This window comes from Amblyraja radiata, chromosome 22, assembly GCF_010909765.2.
Source record: "Amblyraja radiata isolate CabotCenter1 chromosome 22, sAmbRad1.1.pri, whole genome shotgun sequence".
In the NCBI taxonomy this organism is placed as follows: Eukaryota; Metazoa; Chordata; class Chondrichthyes; order Rajiformes; family Rajidae; genus Amblyraja; species Amblyraja radiata.
Window position 1 is genome coordinate 12,036,584 of NC_045977.1, and position 20,264 is coordinate 12,056,847.

The 20,264-nt window shown below is 43.0% G+C and overlaps 1 protein-coding gene across 4 annotated transcripts in view; it reads left to right on the top strand.

Annotated features, from left to right (window-relative positions):
- The first annotated feature begins 1,302 nt into the window (after positions 1-1,302).
- tvp23a (trans-golgi network vesicle protein 23 homolog A) overlaps positions 1,303-20,264 on the top strand; it is a 33,198-nt gene continuing 14,236 nt past the window's right edge. For 3 of the 4 annotated variants that reach the window (XR_004415302.1, XM_033040423.1, XM_033040424.1), the window contains exons 1-3: positions 1,303-1,381; positions 2,339-2,424; positions 18,606-18,750. Coding sequence is in view for 3 of the 4 variants with exons in the window: in XM_033040423.1 (XP_032896314.1) it covers positions 1,373-1,381; positions 2,339-2,424; positions 18,606-18,750 (240 nt within the window). In the remaining variant the exon portion in view is untranslated. The remainder of the gene's footprint in view (positions 1,382-2,338; positions 2,425-18,605; positions 18,751-20,264) is intronic. The other variant, XM_033040425.1, reaches the window with a different exon arrangement.

Here is a 20,264-nt window from a genome sequence, read left to right on the forward strand (position 1 = left end):
AAATCCAACATTTTGGCGGTTTTTAAACAGGTAGGAAAGTACGCGTTTCTAGCACTAATAACGTATACCGGAAGTGACGGATGTCTTCCAGTTGGATTTAGCGGCTCCGTGCGTCGAGCCCTCTGACCCAGTGACCTTCCGTGCAACCCCCTATAAACCAGCAACTGCAGTTCTTTGTTTCTACTATACTTCTACAATTCTGCCCTCATCAATCTTTTTGATTACATCTTAAAACAACTCAATCTGATTTGTGAGACATGACACCTCCTAGTGTGGGCAAAACACAGCTTAATTGAGTCAAATGCGCCAGGAAAATATTAGCCATTACTCTGGTTTAAAAATGTGAATTCTGATTCTGATTATGGATTCTAGTTCCCTCAGGCTAGTTAATATTTTAATACTCCATGAGATCTTAATCAGCGGCTAGAAGCTGTGCCTTTACAGAATAATTTTGGGGAATGTGATCAAAGTAAACAAATTACAAGAGGAACTCGGCGGGACAGGCAGCATCTCAGTTTGTGTGCTCTCAGCCAGCATCTCAGTCAGATGCCATCTGTGTGGAGTTTTCACATTCCCTCTCTCTGTCGCCACCTGCATATGCTTCGGTTTCTTCCCACATTCCCCAAAACGTGCGGGGGTGTATATTAATTGGCCTCTGTAAATTGCCCCCAATATGTAGGAAGTGGATGTGGAAGTGGGATAACATAGAAATGGTGCGAAAGGGCAACCAGCATGGCCTCGGTGGGCCGAAGGACTTGTTTCCATGCTGCATCTCTAAAGTAAAACTAAACACAAAGGGTACCGAACCGAAACCTGTCACCTGTCCTTTTCCCTCCACAGATGCTGCCTGGCCCGTTGAGCGCCTCCAGCAACAATGAACCATTCTACACTTTCCTTAAGCAGCGTCTACTTAGATCTATCGTTTTCACACCTTACCCTTCCATATCTCTAGTCTCCCTCTCTCCCTTGACTCTCAGTCTAAAGAAGGGTCTCGACACGAAATGTCGCCCATTCCTTCTCTCCAGAGATGCTGCCTGTCCCACACGGTCACTCCAGCATTCTGTGTCCATCTTCGGTTTAAACCACCATCTGCAGTTCCTTCCTACATATACCACACGCCGTCTTTGCTGCTTAACCGTTTTCTATTAACGAGAGCTTCTAAAATGATCTGGATTACGCCATGAATGGCAAACGAGTGTTTCGTGTCTGTTTCCAGCATTTTGTGTCGGCCCGGTGTAGAACAAGTAGGGGGGAGGAATTAGGTGATGCAACGCCCGTAGCGACCAAAGATCATACCTCGGCCGGAAACATTTGACGGTGACACCGGAGTCGGAAACGGAGACGGGAGCGGAGCCGCTGCCGAGCAACCGTCATGAGGCAGGTGAGCAGCGTCTGGCCCAGTCCGGCCCGATCCAGTCCAGTCCGGTCCGATCCAGCCCAGTCCGGCCTAGTCCAGCCCGTAGGGAGGAACTACAGATGCTTGTTTACACCGAAGATAAACAGAAACAGCTGGAGTAACTCGGCGGGACAGACAGCATCTCTGGAGAGAAGAAATGGATGACGTTTCGGGTCGAGAACCTTCTCCAGGCTGAGAGTCAGGGGAGAGGGAGATAGAGAGATATCGACGGTGATGTAGATAGATATAGAACACGTGAATAAAAGATATGCAAAAACGTAACGACGATAAAGGAGACGGGCCATTGTCAGTCTGAAGAAGGGTCTCGACTCGAAACGTCACCCATCTCCCCCCAAAGATGCTGCCTGTCCCGTTGAGTTCCTCCAGCGTTTTGTGTCTATCTTCCATTGTTAGCTGTTTGTTGGGTGAAAACGAGAAGCTGGTGCGACTTGGGTGGGGGAGGGATGGAGAGAGAGAGGGAAAGCAACTGGAAGTTAAGAGAAATTAATATTCATACAGTCGCGGGACTGTAAGCTGCCCAAGCGAAATATGAAATGCTGTTCCTCCAATTTGTGTTTAGCCTCACTAGGACAACGGAGGAGACCCAGGACAGAAAGGTCAGTGTGGGAAGGGGAATTAAAGTGTTTGGCAACCAGGAGATCAGGTAGGTCCAGGCAGACTGAGCGAAGGTGTTCAGCGAAACGATCGCCCAGTCTACATTTGGTCACATCAATGTATAAGAGTCCACATCTTGAACAATGGATACAGTAGATGAGGTTGGAGGAGGTGCAAATGAATTTCTGCCTCACCTGACAGGATTGTAGGGGTCCCTGGACGGGTCTGGTCTGGTCTCGCCCGGCAGCGGCTCCGTGAGGATCCCGAAGAGTCTCAGCCCGTCTCCATTCATTCATTTTTTTAAATCCCTTTCTCCGTTGTGTGCAGGCGCTGGTGGACGACACGGAGGACGTGTCCCTGGATTTTGGCACAGAGGAGGAGGAGGAGCTGGCACTGAGGAAGAACAGGATCAGGTAAAGATGCTGGACACAATGTGCTGGAGTAAATCAGCGGGTCGGGCAGCATCTCTGGAGAGAAGGAATCCGCAACTTTTCGGGTCAAGAACCTTCTTCAGACTGAGAGTCGGGGTGAGGGAAACAAAAGATATGGATGGTGATGTAGAGTATTGTAGAACAAATGAATGAAAGATATGCAAAAAACTAAAACCATCACTGTGAATGCTTTCATTCCATCAGGAGGGAAATAGTATTCTGTCGATTTGAAATTATTTCTCTCCACATAGATTTCTATGATTTCTATTCCTCTCCCCAAGCATTATTTCTGTTTGATTTCCAGCGTCTGCAGTACTTAGTTCTGGGTCAACGTTTTATCTCGACTCAGGAAACACCATTGGACAACTGAGCATTAAGATCAGAGAAGCACCAGAGCCTGCACCATAACATAATTGAGTTCAAGATAAAATCATAAACAGGAAAGAGGTAAAATGATAAAAGTACCTTAAACAGGGTAGAAAACTTAATTTCATATACACCATGGAATCAGCAAAATAAATTTGAACTGGAAGTGTATGAATTGAGGGTTGAATAATGGAAAATATTTCAGAGAAAGGATTATGGTCTAACATTAATTTTTAAGAGCAACTGTCTAAACACTTGGGAGCACTTCATTTAGATTTCAATACCTAAATAAGCACTGATCTCTCTTTTTTAGGCAGCTGTCCCTTAAGTATATATCTTGCTGTTTTAAATATCTTTCACCTAATTTGTATAGCATTCACTGCAATATATCTTAAAACAACTTCAATCAATTTCAGATATATCTTTCCCCCCTTCTCCAATTCCCAAGATTCACTTTTTTTCCCTCTTCTAATTGAAAAGTATGGTATACTAATGCTTATGAAAATCATTATTGCCTATCATCTAAGGTAGACAAAAATGCTGGAGAAACTCAGCGGGTGAGGCAGCATCTATGGAGAGAAGGAATACGTGACGTTTCGGGTCGAGACCCTTCTTCAGACTGATGTCGGGGGGGGGGGGGGGGGGTGAAAAAAAAAGGAAGAGGCAGAGACAGTAAGCTTGTGGGAGAGCTGGGAATGGGAGGGGAAGGAGGGAGAAAGCAAGGACTACCTGAAATTAGAGGTCAATGTTCATACCGCTGGGGTGTAAACTACCCAAGCGAAATATGAGGTGCTGTTCCTCCAATTTGCGCTGGGCCTCACTCTGGCAATGGCGGAGGCCCAGGACAAAAAAATCGGATTCGGAATTGGAGGGGGAGTTGAAGTGCTGAGGCACCGGGAGATCAGGTTGGTTATTGCGAACTGAACAGTGGTGTTGGGCGAAGCGATCGCCAAGCCTGCGCTTGGTCTCACCGATGTAGAGAAGTTGACACCTGGAACAGTGCATGCAGTAGATGAGGTTGGAGGAGGTGCAGGTGAACCTCTGCCATACCTGGAAAGACTGCTTGGGTCCTTGGATGGAGTTGAGGGTGGAGGTAAAGAGACAAGTGTAGCATTTCCTGTGGTTGCCAGGGAAAGTACCAGGGGAGGGTTGGTTTGGGTGGGAAGGGACAAATTGACCAGGGAGTTACGGAGGGAGCGGTCTCTGCGGAAAGCAGAAAGGGGAGGAGATGGGAAGATGCGGCCAGTGGTGGGATCCCATTGGAGGTGGCGAAAATGTTGGAGGATTATATAATGTATGCGACGGCTGGTAGGGTAGAAGGTGAGGACAAGGGGGACTCTGTCCTTGTTTCGAGTAGGGGATGTGGAGTGAGAGCGGAGCTGCGGGATATAGAGGAGACCCTGCATCGGAGATCTCCCATTCTCCTCATTCCCCCTCTTCTATTATAGATGAGGCTCTCACCATGGTCTCCTCTATATCCTGCAGCTCCGCTCTCACTCCCCATCCCCCTAATATTTGTGTGGTTTGTGCAGTTGAGTTTCTGGTCACTGGAGACATCAATGTTTCATGGGTATCTAGGAAATGATAATCTATCTAACTCTCTCTTGAAAGCCTCCAGAGAAAAAGCCTCCACTGCCTTCTGAAGCAGAGGATTCCACAGATTCACAACTATCTGTGTGAAAAAGTTTTTCCTCATCTTCTTTCTAAATGACTTACCCCTTATTCTTAAACTGTGGCCCCTGGTTCTGGACTCCCCAACATCGGGAACATGTTTCCTGCCTCAAGCGTGTCCAAACCCTAAATAATCTTTTATGTTTCAATAATATACCCTCTAAATTCCAGAGTATACAGGCCCAGCTGCTCCATTATATCAACATGTGAACGTCCCGCCATCCTGGGAATTAACTTTGTGAACCTACGCTGCACTCCCTCAATAGCAACAATGTCCTTCTTCAAATTAGGAGACCAAAATTGCACACAATACGCCAGGTGCGGTCTCACCAGGACCCTGTACAACTGCAGTAGGACCTCCTTGCTCCTAAACAAATCCTCTAGCAATGAAGGCCAATATGCCATTAGCTTTCTTCACTGCGTGCTGCACCTGCATGCTTACTTTCAATGACTGATGTACAAGCACACCCAGGTCTTGTTGCACCTCCCAATTTCCTAATCTGACACCATTCAGATAATCCCGCTGAGTTACTCCAGCATTTTGTGTCTACCATTCAGATAATAATCTGCCTTCCTGTTCTTGCCACCAAAATGGATAACCTCACATGTATCCATCCACATTATACTGCATCTGCCCACTCACCCAACCTATCCAAGTCACCCTGCAGCCTCATAGCATCCTCATCACAGCTCACACTGCCACCCAGCTTTGTGTCATCCGCAAACTTGGAGATGTCACATTTAATTCCCTCGTCTAAATCGTTAATATATATTGTAAATAACTGGGGTCCCAGCACCGAGCCTTGCGGCACCCCACTGGTCACTGCCTGCCATTCTGAAAAGAGCACGTTAATTCCTACTCTGTGCTTCCTGTCTGCCAACCAATTCTCTATCCATGTCAACGTTCATAAATTTTCGGCGACATTCAGTGACTGGGTTGACGCCAATGAGCGTAGCTTGACTTCTCCTGACCTAGGTGCTGTCGTAAGTTATCGCCAGGTGACGTAGGTTGTCGCCGGTGCTGACTTTGGTGAATTCCATTGGTGACTACCTACATCAATCGGCGACAGGTGCTGGCGACTGAATTGTCTTCAGTTGTCGCCAACAGGATCGCAGCTTGTCGTAGCTTTTCGTGGGTGGACATAGGTTGACTTTGGTTGTCGTAGGTTGCCACCTGTGTGGTCGTAGGTGGACGTCCTAATGGGTCACCGGTTGTCGGTAGCTTGCCGTAGCTTGACGTCGACTAGGTGGTAGGTTGTTGTAGCTTGTAGACATTGTTGTAGGGGGGTCCAGTCGCTGGTTTTTCAGCGACCTGCTATGACTATGACAGTCACCAGCAGTTGCCTAAAAAATCGCCTAAGTAGGACAGGCGCTTAACTGTCTATAATTCCCCATTTTCTCTCTCTCTCCTTTCTTAAAAAGTGGAGTTACATTAGCTACCCTTCTGTCCACAGGAACTGATCCAAAGTTGAGAGAACATTGGAAAATGATCACCAATGCATCCCTGATTTCTAGGGCCACCTCCTTGAGTACTCTCAAATGCAGACCATCAGGCCCTGGGGATTTACCTGCGTTCAGTCCCAACAGTTTACCTAACACCATTTCCTGACTAATGTGGATTTCCTTCAGTTTCTCCCTCCCACTAGATCCTCAGTACCCTAGCATTTCTGGGAGATTGTTTGTGTCTTCCTTAGTGAAGACAGAACCAAAGTAATCATTTAACTGTTCTGCCATTTCCTTGTTTTCCATTATCAATTCACCTGTCTCTGATTGTAAGGGACCTACATTTGTCTTAACTAATCTTTTCTTTTTTACATATCTAAAGAACCTTTTACAGTCAGTTTTTATATTCCCCACAAGCTTTCTGTTGTTCCAAATTTCTCCCAGTCCGGTTTGCTTCTTCCTCTGGCCAATATATATGCCTCTTCTTTGGATTTAACACTATCCTTGATTTCCCTCGTTAGCCACGGTTGTGCTGCCTTCCCCGTTTTATTTTTTCCCCAGACAGGGATGAACAAATTTTGGAGTTCATCCATGCGGTCTTTAAATCTTTGCCATTGCATCTCCACCGTCAATCCTTTAAGTATAATTTGCCAGTCTATCCTATCCGATTCCCATCTCATACCTTCAAAGTCGCCTTTCTTCAAGTTCAGCACCCTAGTCTCTGAATTAACTGTGTCACTCTCTATCCTAATGCAGAATTCCACCATATTATGGTCACTGTTGCCCAAAGGGCTCTACACAACAAGATATCTAACTATTCCTTCTTCATTACACAATACCTAGCCTAGGATGGCCTGCCCTCTAGTCGGTTCCTTTACATATTGGTTTAAAAAAAAACACCCTGTATACATTCCAGGAAATCCTCCTCCTCAGTGCTGCTACCAATTTGGTTGGCCCAATCTATATGTAGATTAAAGTCACCCATGATAACTGCTGTACCTTTACTACACGCATCCCTAATTTCATCCTTGATGCTATCCCCAACCTCCCGACTGCTGTTTGGTGGTCTGTATACAACTCCAACACGTGTTTTCTGCCCTTGGCTATTTCGCAGTTCTACCCATACCGCTTCTACAGCATCCAAGCTAATGTCTCTCCTTGCTATTGCATTAATCTCCTCTTTAACCAGAAATGTTTAACAAGAGAGCATTCATCAACATACCAAATCTCTCCAATCTTCTAAGGAAGTAGAGGCATTGATGGGCTTTCTTTATGATTGCATCAACGTTCATGGGTTCAGGATAGTTCTTCAGAGAGATGCTCGCCCAGGAACTCGGAGTGTTAACTCTCTTCACCATAAATACAGGTTTGTGGATCTTTGGTCTTCCTCTTTGAAAGTTAACAATCTGTTCCATGGTTTTACTGACTCTGAGAGCAGGGTGGTTTTTCTGCCACTACTCACTCAATCAGTCGATCGATCTCCCTCCTTTATTCTGATTCATCATTATCTGTAATTCGTTCAACACCGGTGGTGTCATCAATTAATTTAAAGATGGAGTTGGAACAGCGTCCAGCTACACAATCATTGGTATAGAATGAGTGAGTGGGGAGCTGAGCACACATCTTTTAGGTGACCCTGTGCTGATGGTTTTCAAGGAGGAAGTGTTTTTGCCAATTGGTATAGATTGTGTTCTATTGATGAAGAAGTGGTAGATCCAGTTGCAAAGGGATGCATAGACATTAAGTTGATTCATCAATTATTTCCTTCCATCCTTAAGTCATAAAACGGCATTTATTGCACATCTTCAGCTCTGTTCATAACTCCTCAGCAAATGAAGCAGTCTGTGACTGCATGCAACCGCTTGTAATCCATGGGCTGATAAATGGAAAACACCATTCTTAATACAAAAGTGCCAGACAATAAATTACCATCTCCAACACACGAGTGCCCTTGATATTCAATGACATTATCATTGCTGAGTTCCTCACCACTGGCATGCTGGGAATCACCATTGATCAGAACCCAACTGCATCAGTCACCAATATAAAGTTTGTACAACAGCAGGTCAGGCACTGGGTAGCCTGTGGCAAACAATTTGCTGCTCCAGTCTTTCTGCCACCTGCTGTTCACAGGTCTGAGGTGTGATGGATGAATGTACAACTCCTACAACAATCTAGACAACAACAATAAGCTTCTAGAACATCATACAGAACAAAAAACACACGATTAAAATGCTAAACATGAGACAAAATATTAATTCTGTCCATTGTTGGTGCATTAGGCTCACAGTGTGTTTGGTCTGCATTATGCACTGTAATCACTCACTTAGCCTACTCGCTACAGAACATCCAAATCCACGAAAGATGAAGGTGACACCACCTGCAGGCTGAAGATCAAAAGTGCAGATGCTGATAATCTAAAATGCTAGTAACACTCAGCAGGAGAGAAGATAAGTTGGCATTCTCTCCTTCCCTGTTTTGACCAAGGCTCATCGACCAGAAATGTTAACTCCCTTTGCTTTCAGGCTGCCTGTGCTGCTGAGCATTTCCAGCAGTGTCTATATTTATACTACCTGCAGATTCTCTCCCAAGTTGCACACTTTCCTGACACGGAAATAAGGTGGAGTTCCTTCATTGAGCCGAAATCCTGGAAGTTCCCACCTAGCAGCATTGTGGGTGTATCTTCAGAAGGACCACACTGGTTGAACAAGATACCTTACCATCAAGTCTGGGGAATAATTGCTGGCTTTGCTAATGATACCTACACATTGTGGGAATTCATAAATAGATAGCAATTCCAATGAACCTCTGCAGGGAATCAATGCAGTTAAAAAAGATATTTAAAATGGTACAAGTCCTCCCCAGGCTATGAGCCACCAGCCTCTGCACAGCCTGTACATACTGTATGTATGAGCACATGGAATACTGGCGGGACATATTTGCCGGCTGCTTCAGGATGGCAGGGAAATCCTGCCTTATGTGATCTCGGGTTGTGGCAACGTCTGATTAGTTGAGCTAATTGTCCTGGTTTAACCACACTTCGGCCTTGCATTGTTGTTATTTAAATACATTGCCAGGCAGCTACATTTTTGATTTCCGAACTGTTTGGGTTATGAAAAGTTCTTAGACTGTGAACCTTGTAACCGGAGAACACCTGCAATTGAAAAAAACAATAACTACGGATGCATGTAATCTGAAATAAAAGGATTTCTGATCCCTGCTGCAGGAAATACTCAGCATTAAGGGGACATGACTTGAGAATTAAGGGACTGAAGTTTAGGGGTAACATGAGGGGGAACTTCTTTACTCAGAGAGTGGTAGCTGTGTGGAATGAGCTTCCAGTGAAGGTGGTGGAGGCAGGTTCGTTTTTATCATTTAAAAATAAATTGGATAGTTATATGGATGGGAAAGGAATGGAGGGTTATGGTCTGAGCGCAGGTATATGGGACTATGGGAGATTATGTGTTCGGCACGGACTAGAAGGGTCGAGATGGCCTGTTTCCGTGCTGTAATTGTTATATGGTTATATGGATTATATTAACTGATAAATAGTCATTGACCTGAAATATTAACTCTCTTACTTTCTCCTCAGATATTACATGACCTGCTATATATTTCAAGCACTTTGTCTTTATTACAGAAGTGTGTGATGTAATCCCCATTATGAAAATCTGCAGACTTGTGTTTGATTAATAAAATTGGTTTGCTTCAGGTTATGGAATGGAATATTCATTTAGGGATGAATGTGAGAATAAATGATATTGAATATGGGTGTAGAATTTAAACATAGAACAATCGTTTCAAATCAAATGCTTTCTTTAATTTGTGGTCATATGATATACATAAATTTGCCCGCATGAACTTAGTATTTTTGACTGGCCGCATCACGCATTTTTGCTCATTTACTCATTTGTAATAACATTGATCTTCATTTCATCATTTAAATTTATGTTCTGACAATCTACTGAAACGTTTTCCCCTTGATTATTTGGTATGCACTGGATATTTATTTTCTTCCTTGTGCATATTTTATCACTACCATGTCTTCTCTCATTGTACTCTTGCTTGGTACACATTCCTATGACAGCCTCACTGTTTTTCAAGTGGCATTTTCAAGTGAGCATGTAAAGCAGTCCAGTATTACTTTTTCCTCCAATGTAGGAAGAAAATGGAGGATATGATACCTGCCCAATTTGACATTGTTGGAGACATAGATGGATGAATACTGTTTTCTTGTTGCATTAAATTTGGAAATGCTGTTGTTATTGGGACAATTAAATGTTAATTTGCCAAGAAGTTGATTCGGTCATTGTTATAGGGCATTACGTTGTGAAAGTAACAACTTTTGCAGTATTTAAAAAAAAAACAAAACCTTTTGTGGATTGTAATGCAGGATTAACTCGTCAAAATATAATGACCGAGAAATTCAATGAAAGTTCATTCTTTCCAGCATTATGCTTTTGAATAATTTGTTGAAAATACCAGCAGGCCTGTCAGCATCTGTGGAGAAACAGTTAACATTTCAGGTTGATGATCCTCAGAATCCGCTGTTTTTTTCTCCATTAATGCTAGGTATTCCGGCACCTGTGGTAATTTCATATGTCTAGCAGCTAGAATTTTTTGTTTGCTTTTGATTACACTTTTAAAAATTGACCTTTTCTGATTTGAAAAATAATAATGATTTCTAGGTCACTTTATTTCACTCTAGATTACTCGACTGGTTTTCTTCTTAAAGTGATTTCAGCAAGAGCTGTGACTTCCTTTCAGTTGTGGGGCTATGATTGGAGGGGAAAATTGTTGGGGAAAGTATTAGTCAAACTTGTCCAGGATCATCTTTGTTGGCCTGGATAACCAGGTTTTAATATGGTAGTATTGGATTAAATATAAATTAAAAGTTTTATAAAAACTTTGCCTGAGAATTCTGTGGCAGGGTACCAGTGAACAGGTTCATGACAGGTGTCGGCATTGGAAATAGGCAATAAAAATAGAAATTGCTCAATGTTTCTTAGTGTGCCGGGGGTGGGGACAGGGATTCTTGCCATGGAGTTTCTTAAATATTTAAAGGTTTTTGAGGTTAGCAGGGAGTTCTGCGGATGATTAACAGATAGAAATGGCTTCCCTGATGTTACCACCACAATCAAGTAACGTTCCCACTGCCACTTTAACTGGGAGAAGGCAAATTTGTGCAAGCATAAATTAATGCCTTCATTGAGTTTACATTAGTAAACTGCTTGACATAAGCATTCATTTTATCACAGCAAGGTAAGTCCATTCCAATCGCCCGACATTATTATCGTAGATAATCATTGACCACAATTTTAACGAAACCAGCCATTGTAACTAAGATTCTCCTTGCAGATTAGATCCTGTGAAGCTGCTTGCTTTAAATCTCCTTTGCCTGGTTATTACTTCATGCAAGGGAGAAGTGATGTTCAAAAATATATGTTTTTTAGCTGATTTAATCAGCATCACCTCTCTTCACTTGGAATTATCTTGCATGTTTAGGAGCTTAATTTTCTGGGTAGATCATTTCTGGACCAGATTTCTGCACTGTTATAAAATATTTATAGAAAGTTTACTTTGAGGTCGGCAGGGATTTCTGCTGATTGAAAAATCTAGACTGGAATAATAGTCTGTTCACTTTAATCAAGTTGGCTATTGGTTTATAATGTTGCTCTAAAAATACCCGTGACATAAGCCAAGCATGGCCTTGATGGCCGTTTTGCTGACCACTTGCACACGGTCCACCAAGGCTCACTAGATCTCCCGATCGCTAACCGTTTTAACTCCCATTCCCAAACTAACTTTCCTGTCCTGGGCCTCTTCCGTTGCCAGAGTGAGACCACATCAAACTGGAGGAACAGCACCTCACATTCTGCTTCTGTAGCTTACAACCCAACGGTATGAACAGTGAGTTCTCCAAATTTTTGTTAACCAACCTACAGCCCCCACCCCCTTCCCTGTGCCCCATCAGGATATGCATCCACTTTCCCCCTTCCCCTCCACCTGTGTTTCGTCCTCTGGCTTCACAATCCTTATCTCACACCTATTTGTCCAACCATCTGCCTATCAAACATTCCGCTCGCCTGAGTCTACCTATAATTTGCCAGGCTTTGTCCTGCTTATCCTCATCCAGTTTTCTCCCCTGCTCTTCCACCACAATCGGTGTGAAGAAGGGCTTCGACCCCGAAACGTCACCTATCCATGTTTTCCATGGATGTTGCCTGACTTGCTGAGTTACTCCAGCATTTTTTTTTGTAAACTATCATCTGCATTTCTTATACTGTATGTTCCTCAGCATACCAACACATACTGATCATTGATTATTCAGCAGAACTTTATTGACTACCCCTCTCCCACCTGCCCCCACCATGCTTTGCTGAACAGAAAAATAGAAACGGGCTATTTGACGTGTTTCTGCTCCAGTTGAACATCTCACGATGCTCTATTATTATACTCTATTACAACATACTTCTGTTGCTTCCTCCCGCGTATATATTTCTACTTACAAGCTTGTTCTTAGATTCTCCTCTACCAGCTGTTGTAATAACTAATTCCTCTTTTTTTACAGAGCCTTTACTAACTTTCTTTGTTGGATTTTTAATACAAGTAACTATTTTATTCATGGTCCCCAGTGTTGGCCTGCCTGCTTTGTCAAAACTGTTCATAGTTTTAAAAGCTTCTTTTAAACTACCTCAAACTTTCATATGAATAAGTTTGTTTAGTTTATCCTGCAATTTTTATTCTTTTGTCAGCTTTGTAAACATTTTGCATTTTCTCTGATGTTTCTTTCTGTTGTTAAAACAAAGACAATAACTACAAAGTCCAGTTGGTCTGGCCACTGCAATATGTGAGTTTAAGACAACTTCTCATTTACGTTCTAATTCTATGGAAATGAAACTCCATGCTTGCTTCTTTTACACATTTACTAATCTGCATCAATACTTTTAACAGATTGCAAATTTGTGACGCATGAATCTTTGCACTTCCAACCCATTTAGGAGCCTTAATATACAATGCAATGCGTTCATGGGGTTATTGCTCTTAGCTAATCGCATCCCCTTGCAATTAATTACATTTGCATTACATTACATTAATTATCAATTGTATGAGTGGTTTTCAATATCTTATGAAATGTTATCACAGTATTCCTCAATTAATTAAACCCTATCATTTGCATCATCTGAAAACTGATGTCCATGGTAGTGCAAGAGGTGGCTGGTTGGATAAATAGATGATTGGAAACAATATTTCGCCAAATAGTTTGTCGAATTATTGAAGGTCTTTGATATTCAGAGACATTGAATAACTATGAACAATGAAATAAATGACTGGAAGAACAAATTTATGACCATTTTAGCATGAGATGATTTGAAAATGTGAACAGGAGTTTATAATGGTGTGTATTTTGCTGTCAATAAATGGTGAAACGGTTGATTATTTTTCTCGAGACACGAGTCTGCAGATGCTGATTTGTTTTTTTTCCATTTTTGTTTCTTAGGGGATTTATTGACATATGCACCAATGTGCTGTAAAAAACATTTTGCCTACTATTCCGGCAAATTATACCATACACATATCTAACTGTACATGAGTGCAACAGGTTGTGCAAAAATAAAAGGAAACGGTGCAGAATATAACTTAGTTTAGAGATACAGCATGGTAACAGGCCCCTTGGTCCAAGTCCACGTCGACGATCAATCATCTGTTCATACTAGTTTCACGTTGTCCCACTTTCTCATCCAATTCCTACACACTAGGGGCAATGTACAGAGGGCATTTAAACAATGAACCTGCACGTCTTTGGGATGTGGGAGGAAACTGAAGGACATGGAGGAAACCCACGCAGTCACAGGAAGAATAAGCAAACTCTACAGAGAGCACCCAAGGTCAGGATCGAACCCCGATCTTTGGAGCTGTGAGGCAGCAGCTCTACCAGCTACAGAGAAAGTGCAGGTAAAAAATGTGCAAGGGCTGCATTGAGGTTAATTAGGAGATCGGGAATACAAGCTTGGCTAATGAGACATATGTTCAAGAATCAATAATAGTGGGGAAGAAGTTGTTCTTGAATCTAGTGATGCATGCTGCTAAGCATTTGTGTCTTATTCCTCTTCAACTGGCTAAATTGATCGCAAATGTTGTAATGTACAAATCTGAAATGTATAGGCTTCCTGCAATGAAATCAATTTATATGAATGGAAGCATGAGGAAGCTGGATTAAAACATTATTCGGAGCCCAAGGTTACCTTGGAAATTCTTATTCTTGATGTGAAAAGACTAGAGCAGCAAGGACCAGAGGGAGCATGGTTGAGGTGAATAGTTCCCAGATCAGATTAGAATCCTTTTTTCTAAATATTTAATCAATGGTGAATGGTACTTTATTGTCACATGGACCTAGATACAGTGAAATTCTGTGTATACAATTCAGTAAAATCATATATGTATAAGCACAATTTTAAATGTGTAAAATTGCAATGATTGCAATCCATACAAAAACACTTCCACATTACATATCAAAAACAAGGTGAATATGATTTAATTGCTCACAGCTGTGTACTATGCCAAAGTATACAATCAAGCAGAGATTGCAGATAAGCAATTAGAAATAGCTCCCCTGATGTTTCCACCATAATCAAGTAATACTCCCACTGCCACTGTGACGAGGAAAATTTGTGCAAATGTGGCACGCAAAAATTAGTCAAATTAGCCATCCACTCCTGTTAAATCATGGTGAAACATGTCACTTCATTGTCATTTTATGAAAATTAGTTTAGCCTCTCATCTGTCCTCTGAGAATGTCATTGAGTTTACATGAATAACCTGCTTGACATGAGCATTCAAATTACTGAACCGGGTGGAGATGCGACCACGACAGTATGCTCTCCAATGGACACCTATAGAAACTCTACATATTTGGATATGCCAAATCTCCTCAAATTGCTGAGGAAGTAGAGGCATTGGTGAGTTTTCTTTGTAATTGCATCATGCTGGGTTCCGGGATTGTCAGGAACTTGAAGCTGTTACCTCTTTCCACATAACTCTGCGGCTCAAAACATATATATCCACTTTTGTCTTGAGGAACCCTAATCTCTCACTAGTCATTCTTTTAATATACTTACAAAATAACTGGATTCTCAATCGTCTCTATCCCATGTCCCCCTTTTTGCCTTCCTGATATCTTTCTTAAGTATGCTGCTGCATCCCCTATAGTTCTGCAGGAATTTACTTGATCCCAGGTGCTTGTACCTGATCCATGCTTCCTATTTTCTGACAGACTCAATATCTCTTATTGTTCAGGGTTCCCTATTCCTGCTGGTCTTGGAACTGTTGCAAATGCACACTTAATAGCCTCCCACTTGCCATACATTCCTCTGCCCGCATACAACTTATTCCAATCAATGTATGTAAGCCCCTATCTAATACCATCAAAATTTGCCTTGACCCAATTCTGTCATTTTCCATAACTATTTTAAACCAAATAGAAACATGGTCACCGGTCCTAAACTGCTTCTTCATTCACACCTTAGTCACTGGCTTAAGAGTAGGTCAAGCTATGCCCTCTCCCTTGAAGGGTCCTCTATATATTGACTGAGGAAACTTTCCTGAATACACTCTACGAATTCCACCGCATTTAAGCACATAACACTATGGGAGTCCCAGTACATAGTACTAAAGTTAATATCTCCGACTGTGGCAACACTATTGTTCTTGTAACTCTCCACCATCTCCCTACATATTTCCTCCAATTTTAGTTGACCATTTGGGGGCCTATAGTACAGTTCCAACAAGGTGATCATCTCCTTCTTTTCACTCATAATAATTAACCTGCTTCAAAATAACTTTGACTTGCACTGCAATTATCAGTTAAATAAAATGGTTTACATAAAGCCTTTTGAGCCCCGTGTCTTTTTGACTTTGCATGTCTAATTTGCATTCAATTATTTTGATTGTAGTATGCTTAAAGTTTTAAAGTTTAACTTATTTAAGTTACTATGAACTTATTTTGTCTGAAAGAAACTGTTAACCTAGAAATACAATATCACTGAATTTAGAATCATTTAATCATTTTAATGTTGTCAAGTAAACATTTATTTGCAGAGCTATGAGCAAAGTTTGCATAAAAACTGCCAGGTGAAAATGTTGAAATGTATTCTCTAATGGCAAAAACTTTGGATGTCAAATGTTCTGAACTCTGACAAATTCATAATGGCGACAAAGCACTTCAGTAACTTGGATTATGTAACAAAATAAATAATGGGATCAGCCAAGTGATCCAAAAGCAATGTGAACATATGCTGAAGAAGTGATCCGACCCAAACTACTATCTATCCATGTTCTCCAGAGATTCTGCCTGATCCACTGAATAACTCTAGCATTTAGTGTCTTTTTTTGTTAACCAGCATCTGTAGCTCCTTGTGTCTTCATAAGCTATGGTATGCTACATTTCAAAAATATAATATAATAACTAGACTAAGTGGGACCCATTGGGTCCCAGCATCACACAGGAGGGCTGGTCCCCCAACACAATATTCCACCAATTCCAATTGGGGGGGCTCTCTGGAGCGCTAGTATGGGTGTGCGCTGAAGGGACTGGTTTCCAGAGGGCTAGTATGGATATTGTGGGCCGAATGGATTCTTGGGCTGGTGGCTCAGTCACTCAAGCCTGTTGTGCTGGCAGCTCACTCATTCAAGGCTGGTGGGCTCGCAGTTGACTCACGGCTATTCCTTGAAATTGCATTTCAAGCAGGGTGCAAGGGCACCAAATTCAAGTGCAGTTTCATACCATTTCAAGCAGGGTGCAAGGCCACTAAAGACAGCGAGCCGTGACCTCTCCCTCCCCCATCTTGCAGAGACTGAGCCACGCCCACACTTCCGGGTTTTATAGTCCCTCTCCCCCACCCACCAGAAGGGGCATGGCCTTCATGGCGTGATTGACAGGAGAGAGAATCTCAACATTTTTTAAACACTAATAACTCTTTTATTTTTCATCGATGGGAGAAATCCTTGGCACCTGATGAGCGGAGGGGGACTCTGCTTAAGATGGCCAAAAATCACAGCCGTTCGTGGTAGCGTTTTCTCTAAAATCAATATAAAACGCAAACAGGAAGTGGTCAAGATTAGACTTTTAATTATATAGAAGGCAAGGCAGCTCCAATTAGGCATGCAGCTCTAATTAGGCAAGGCAACTCGCTTTAGCACTTTCAAAACCAAATGCAACGCAGCTTGCTTTAGCACTTTCAAAACCAAAGGCAACGCAGCTTGCTTTAGCACTTTCAAAACCAAAGGCAACGCAGCTTGCTTTAGCACTTTTAAAACCAAAGGCAACGCAGCTTGCTTTAGCATTCAAAACCAAAGGCAACGCAGCTTGCATTAGCACTTTCAAAACCAAAGGCAAAGCAGCTTGCTTTAGCACTTTCAAAACCAAAGGCAACACAGCTTGTTAGCACTTTCAAAACCAAAGGCAACACAGCTTGCTTTAGCACTTTCAAAACAAAGGCAACACAGCTTGCTTTAGCACTTTCAAAACCAAAGGCAACACAGCTTGCTTTAGCACTTTCAAAACCAAAGGCAACACAGCTTGCTTTAGCACTTTCAAACCAAAACACACTTTTGCATTTTCAAACTACATTTTCAAACCACATTAAGGGCACTGACAGGTCAGTAAAACCACTCACAGTTTAGTAGACATGTGTTCAGTGTTATTCACTGAGAATTGCGACCTCTCGCTCCCCCATCTTGCAGAGAACTGAGGCACCTCCACACTTCCGGGTTTTATCGTCCCTCCGGAAGGGGCTTGGCCTTCAGGAGAGAGAATCTCAACATTTTTTAAACACTAATAACTCTTATTTTTCATCGATGGGAAAAATCCTCTTGTCCTGCACAGCGGAAGGGGACTCGGAGTAAGATGGCCAAAAATCACAGCCGTAAGTGGCAGCGTCTTTTCTAAAATCAATTTACAGAACAACAGGAAGTGGTCAAGATCAGACTTTTAGTAATATAGATAAATAATTAATATGTTCATGTTGACACTATGTAGATGGTTAATTATTCATTATAAAATAAAGAAAATAGAGATTTGGTTTAAAAAAGATACAAAGTGCAGGAGTAATTCAGCAGGTAGGGCATATCTGGAGAACATGGATAGATGACTTTTCGGATCAGGGCCCTTCTACAGTTCCGACCCGATACATCACCTACCCATGTTCTCCAGAGATGCTGCCTGTCCTGAGTTACTTCAGCACTTTGTATCCTATTTTGTAAACCAGCGTCTGCGGTTCCTTGTGTGTCTTGTGTTGGCTACGTGTTTTGTTAATCTGCAATTAAATAACAGAAATGGTGATAACGTGCCTTTTCTTTCCACAGTGATTGTTTCAGCAGTGCGTTTTCTCTCTGCAACGGCTGTTTGATCTTTGTGTTTGATCTGTGTTTAATTCAGTAGATGTTGTGTTTATACGCATTGCTCAGTTGGGAAAGTACCACTGAAAGTACATTTCCTGCTCTGGTCTCACAACACTAATGCCCATAACCTCTCTTAATTAGATTGATATCCTGTATTTATAATTGAGACCTAAATAAGCCTTCCTGATAAACTAAATTATCATGATCAACAACCAAGTATTGGAATATTTTTCTCGTGCTTTAAATCCTTACTATTAATTTTAATGTGTTTAATTGTTTTTCAGGCATCCACTGGCTACATTTTTTCATCTCTTTTTTCGTGTAAGTGCCATCATTGCTTACCTCTTCTGTGACTGGTTTAGCAGAAGCTTTGTTGCCTGCTTTGTGACAATACTCATCCTCTTGTCCTGCGATTTCTGGTCAGTAAAGGTAAGACATTTATACCTGATGATATCAGGTTTCAGTTTATATGTTTTGTATAATTTCTAATGGGATAATTTGCTTTCCTTTGGAAGGAAATCATTGTCTAATTATTTCTCAATTCAATGTCATGGATGGTTGTAAAACTGATAAACAAAGAGCAAGATTTAAAGTTAGATCCTTCAGCATGGGTAGACAAACAATTATTCTGTATGTGGAGCTACGGGCAGAAATGTTTGCCCACTATATTAAATTATTTGTTATAAGTCCAGCATTGGATTATATGAGCTCTACTCTTGTGCCTGTAAGGATAGTTGATGGGTTAATTGTCATTGTAAATTGTCCCTTGTATATGGATGAATGCTATAAACTGGGAGGAGTTTATAAGAACATAGGGAGAATGAGGAATTCTGCTTTTATTCGTCCAGAAACTACATTCAAAACAGAGTAAATACTCAGGAAAATCTTAGTTCCTGTTTACAGACAAATTTCATGCTGGTGCTTGCAGCAATGCTGATCGTTTGCTGCCACTTGGGTGGTCACCAGGTTGCATTCCGTTCCTTTGTGGGATGATAATATTTGATGAACAAGAGACACAAGGAATAAGCGAGTTCAGTATTCCGACTGCGCATGCCCAAGTCATAGGTCACTCGCTATAAACACTCGGCAGCTGTGGGGCTGCGTGTATGCAGGCCTGCGTTTCGTCCGTGGGGGCGCGTTGAGTTGCTGCTGAGCCGTCCCTGTCCCCTCCCGGGTGTCCCGTCCCTGTCTGGGGGCGGCCGGAGGTGTCCGGTGTGGCCCTGGGCTGGCGGGACGCCGGCTGGGGGCGGCGGTGGCCCCGGGCTTGCAGCTGGCGTGGAGGGAAGGCGCTGGCTCCAGCTCAGCTCTGCTCCAGCTCCCGGGATGGGGGGCCGTTCCCTCCCCGGAAGTGGTAGTCGGGGAACGTCGGCAGCGTCTCTCGCCTTGTCCGGTAGCTGTCGGTTGGCCCCCTCGGTGCCGGCGGAGGCTGAGCGCCGGTCATTGGCGGGGATGCACACGAGGTGCTGCGGTGGCTCGGCGGGTCAGGCAACATCTCTGGAGAATGGTCTCGACCCGAAACGTCAACCATTTTCCCGAATGCTCCCTGTCCCGCTGAGTTGCTGCAGCGTTTTGTATGTGTCCCCATTGATGGCTGGTGCTTGACTTTCGCCGGGGGGGGGGGGGTTTGGCCGGTAGCCACTGGGTGGGACGGGGGTGCGGTTGGCGTACCCCGGCCCATCGGGGAGCGGGTTCCTCGGGAGTTGGAGCAGGGATGGGCTGGAGTTGGCGGTTTTCACCGCGATGGCTGTGGGCCTGGGGCCACCGCTGCTCCGGGCCGTTCTCCCGTTGGTCCGGGGTTGTCAGTTGGCCCAGCGGGGCATGCGGAGTTGAGTTGGTGTTGGCGCTTCTTCTCCGAGCTGGCTGTAGGCCTGGAGCCGCCGCTGCTCCGGGCTGTTGTCCAGTCGCCCTGGACTTTTCCGGCCCTCCCCGGTCCAGTGGCGGTT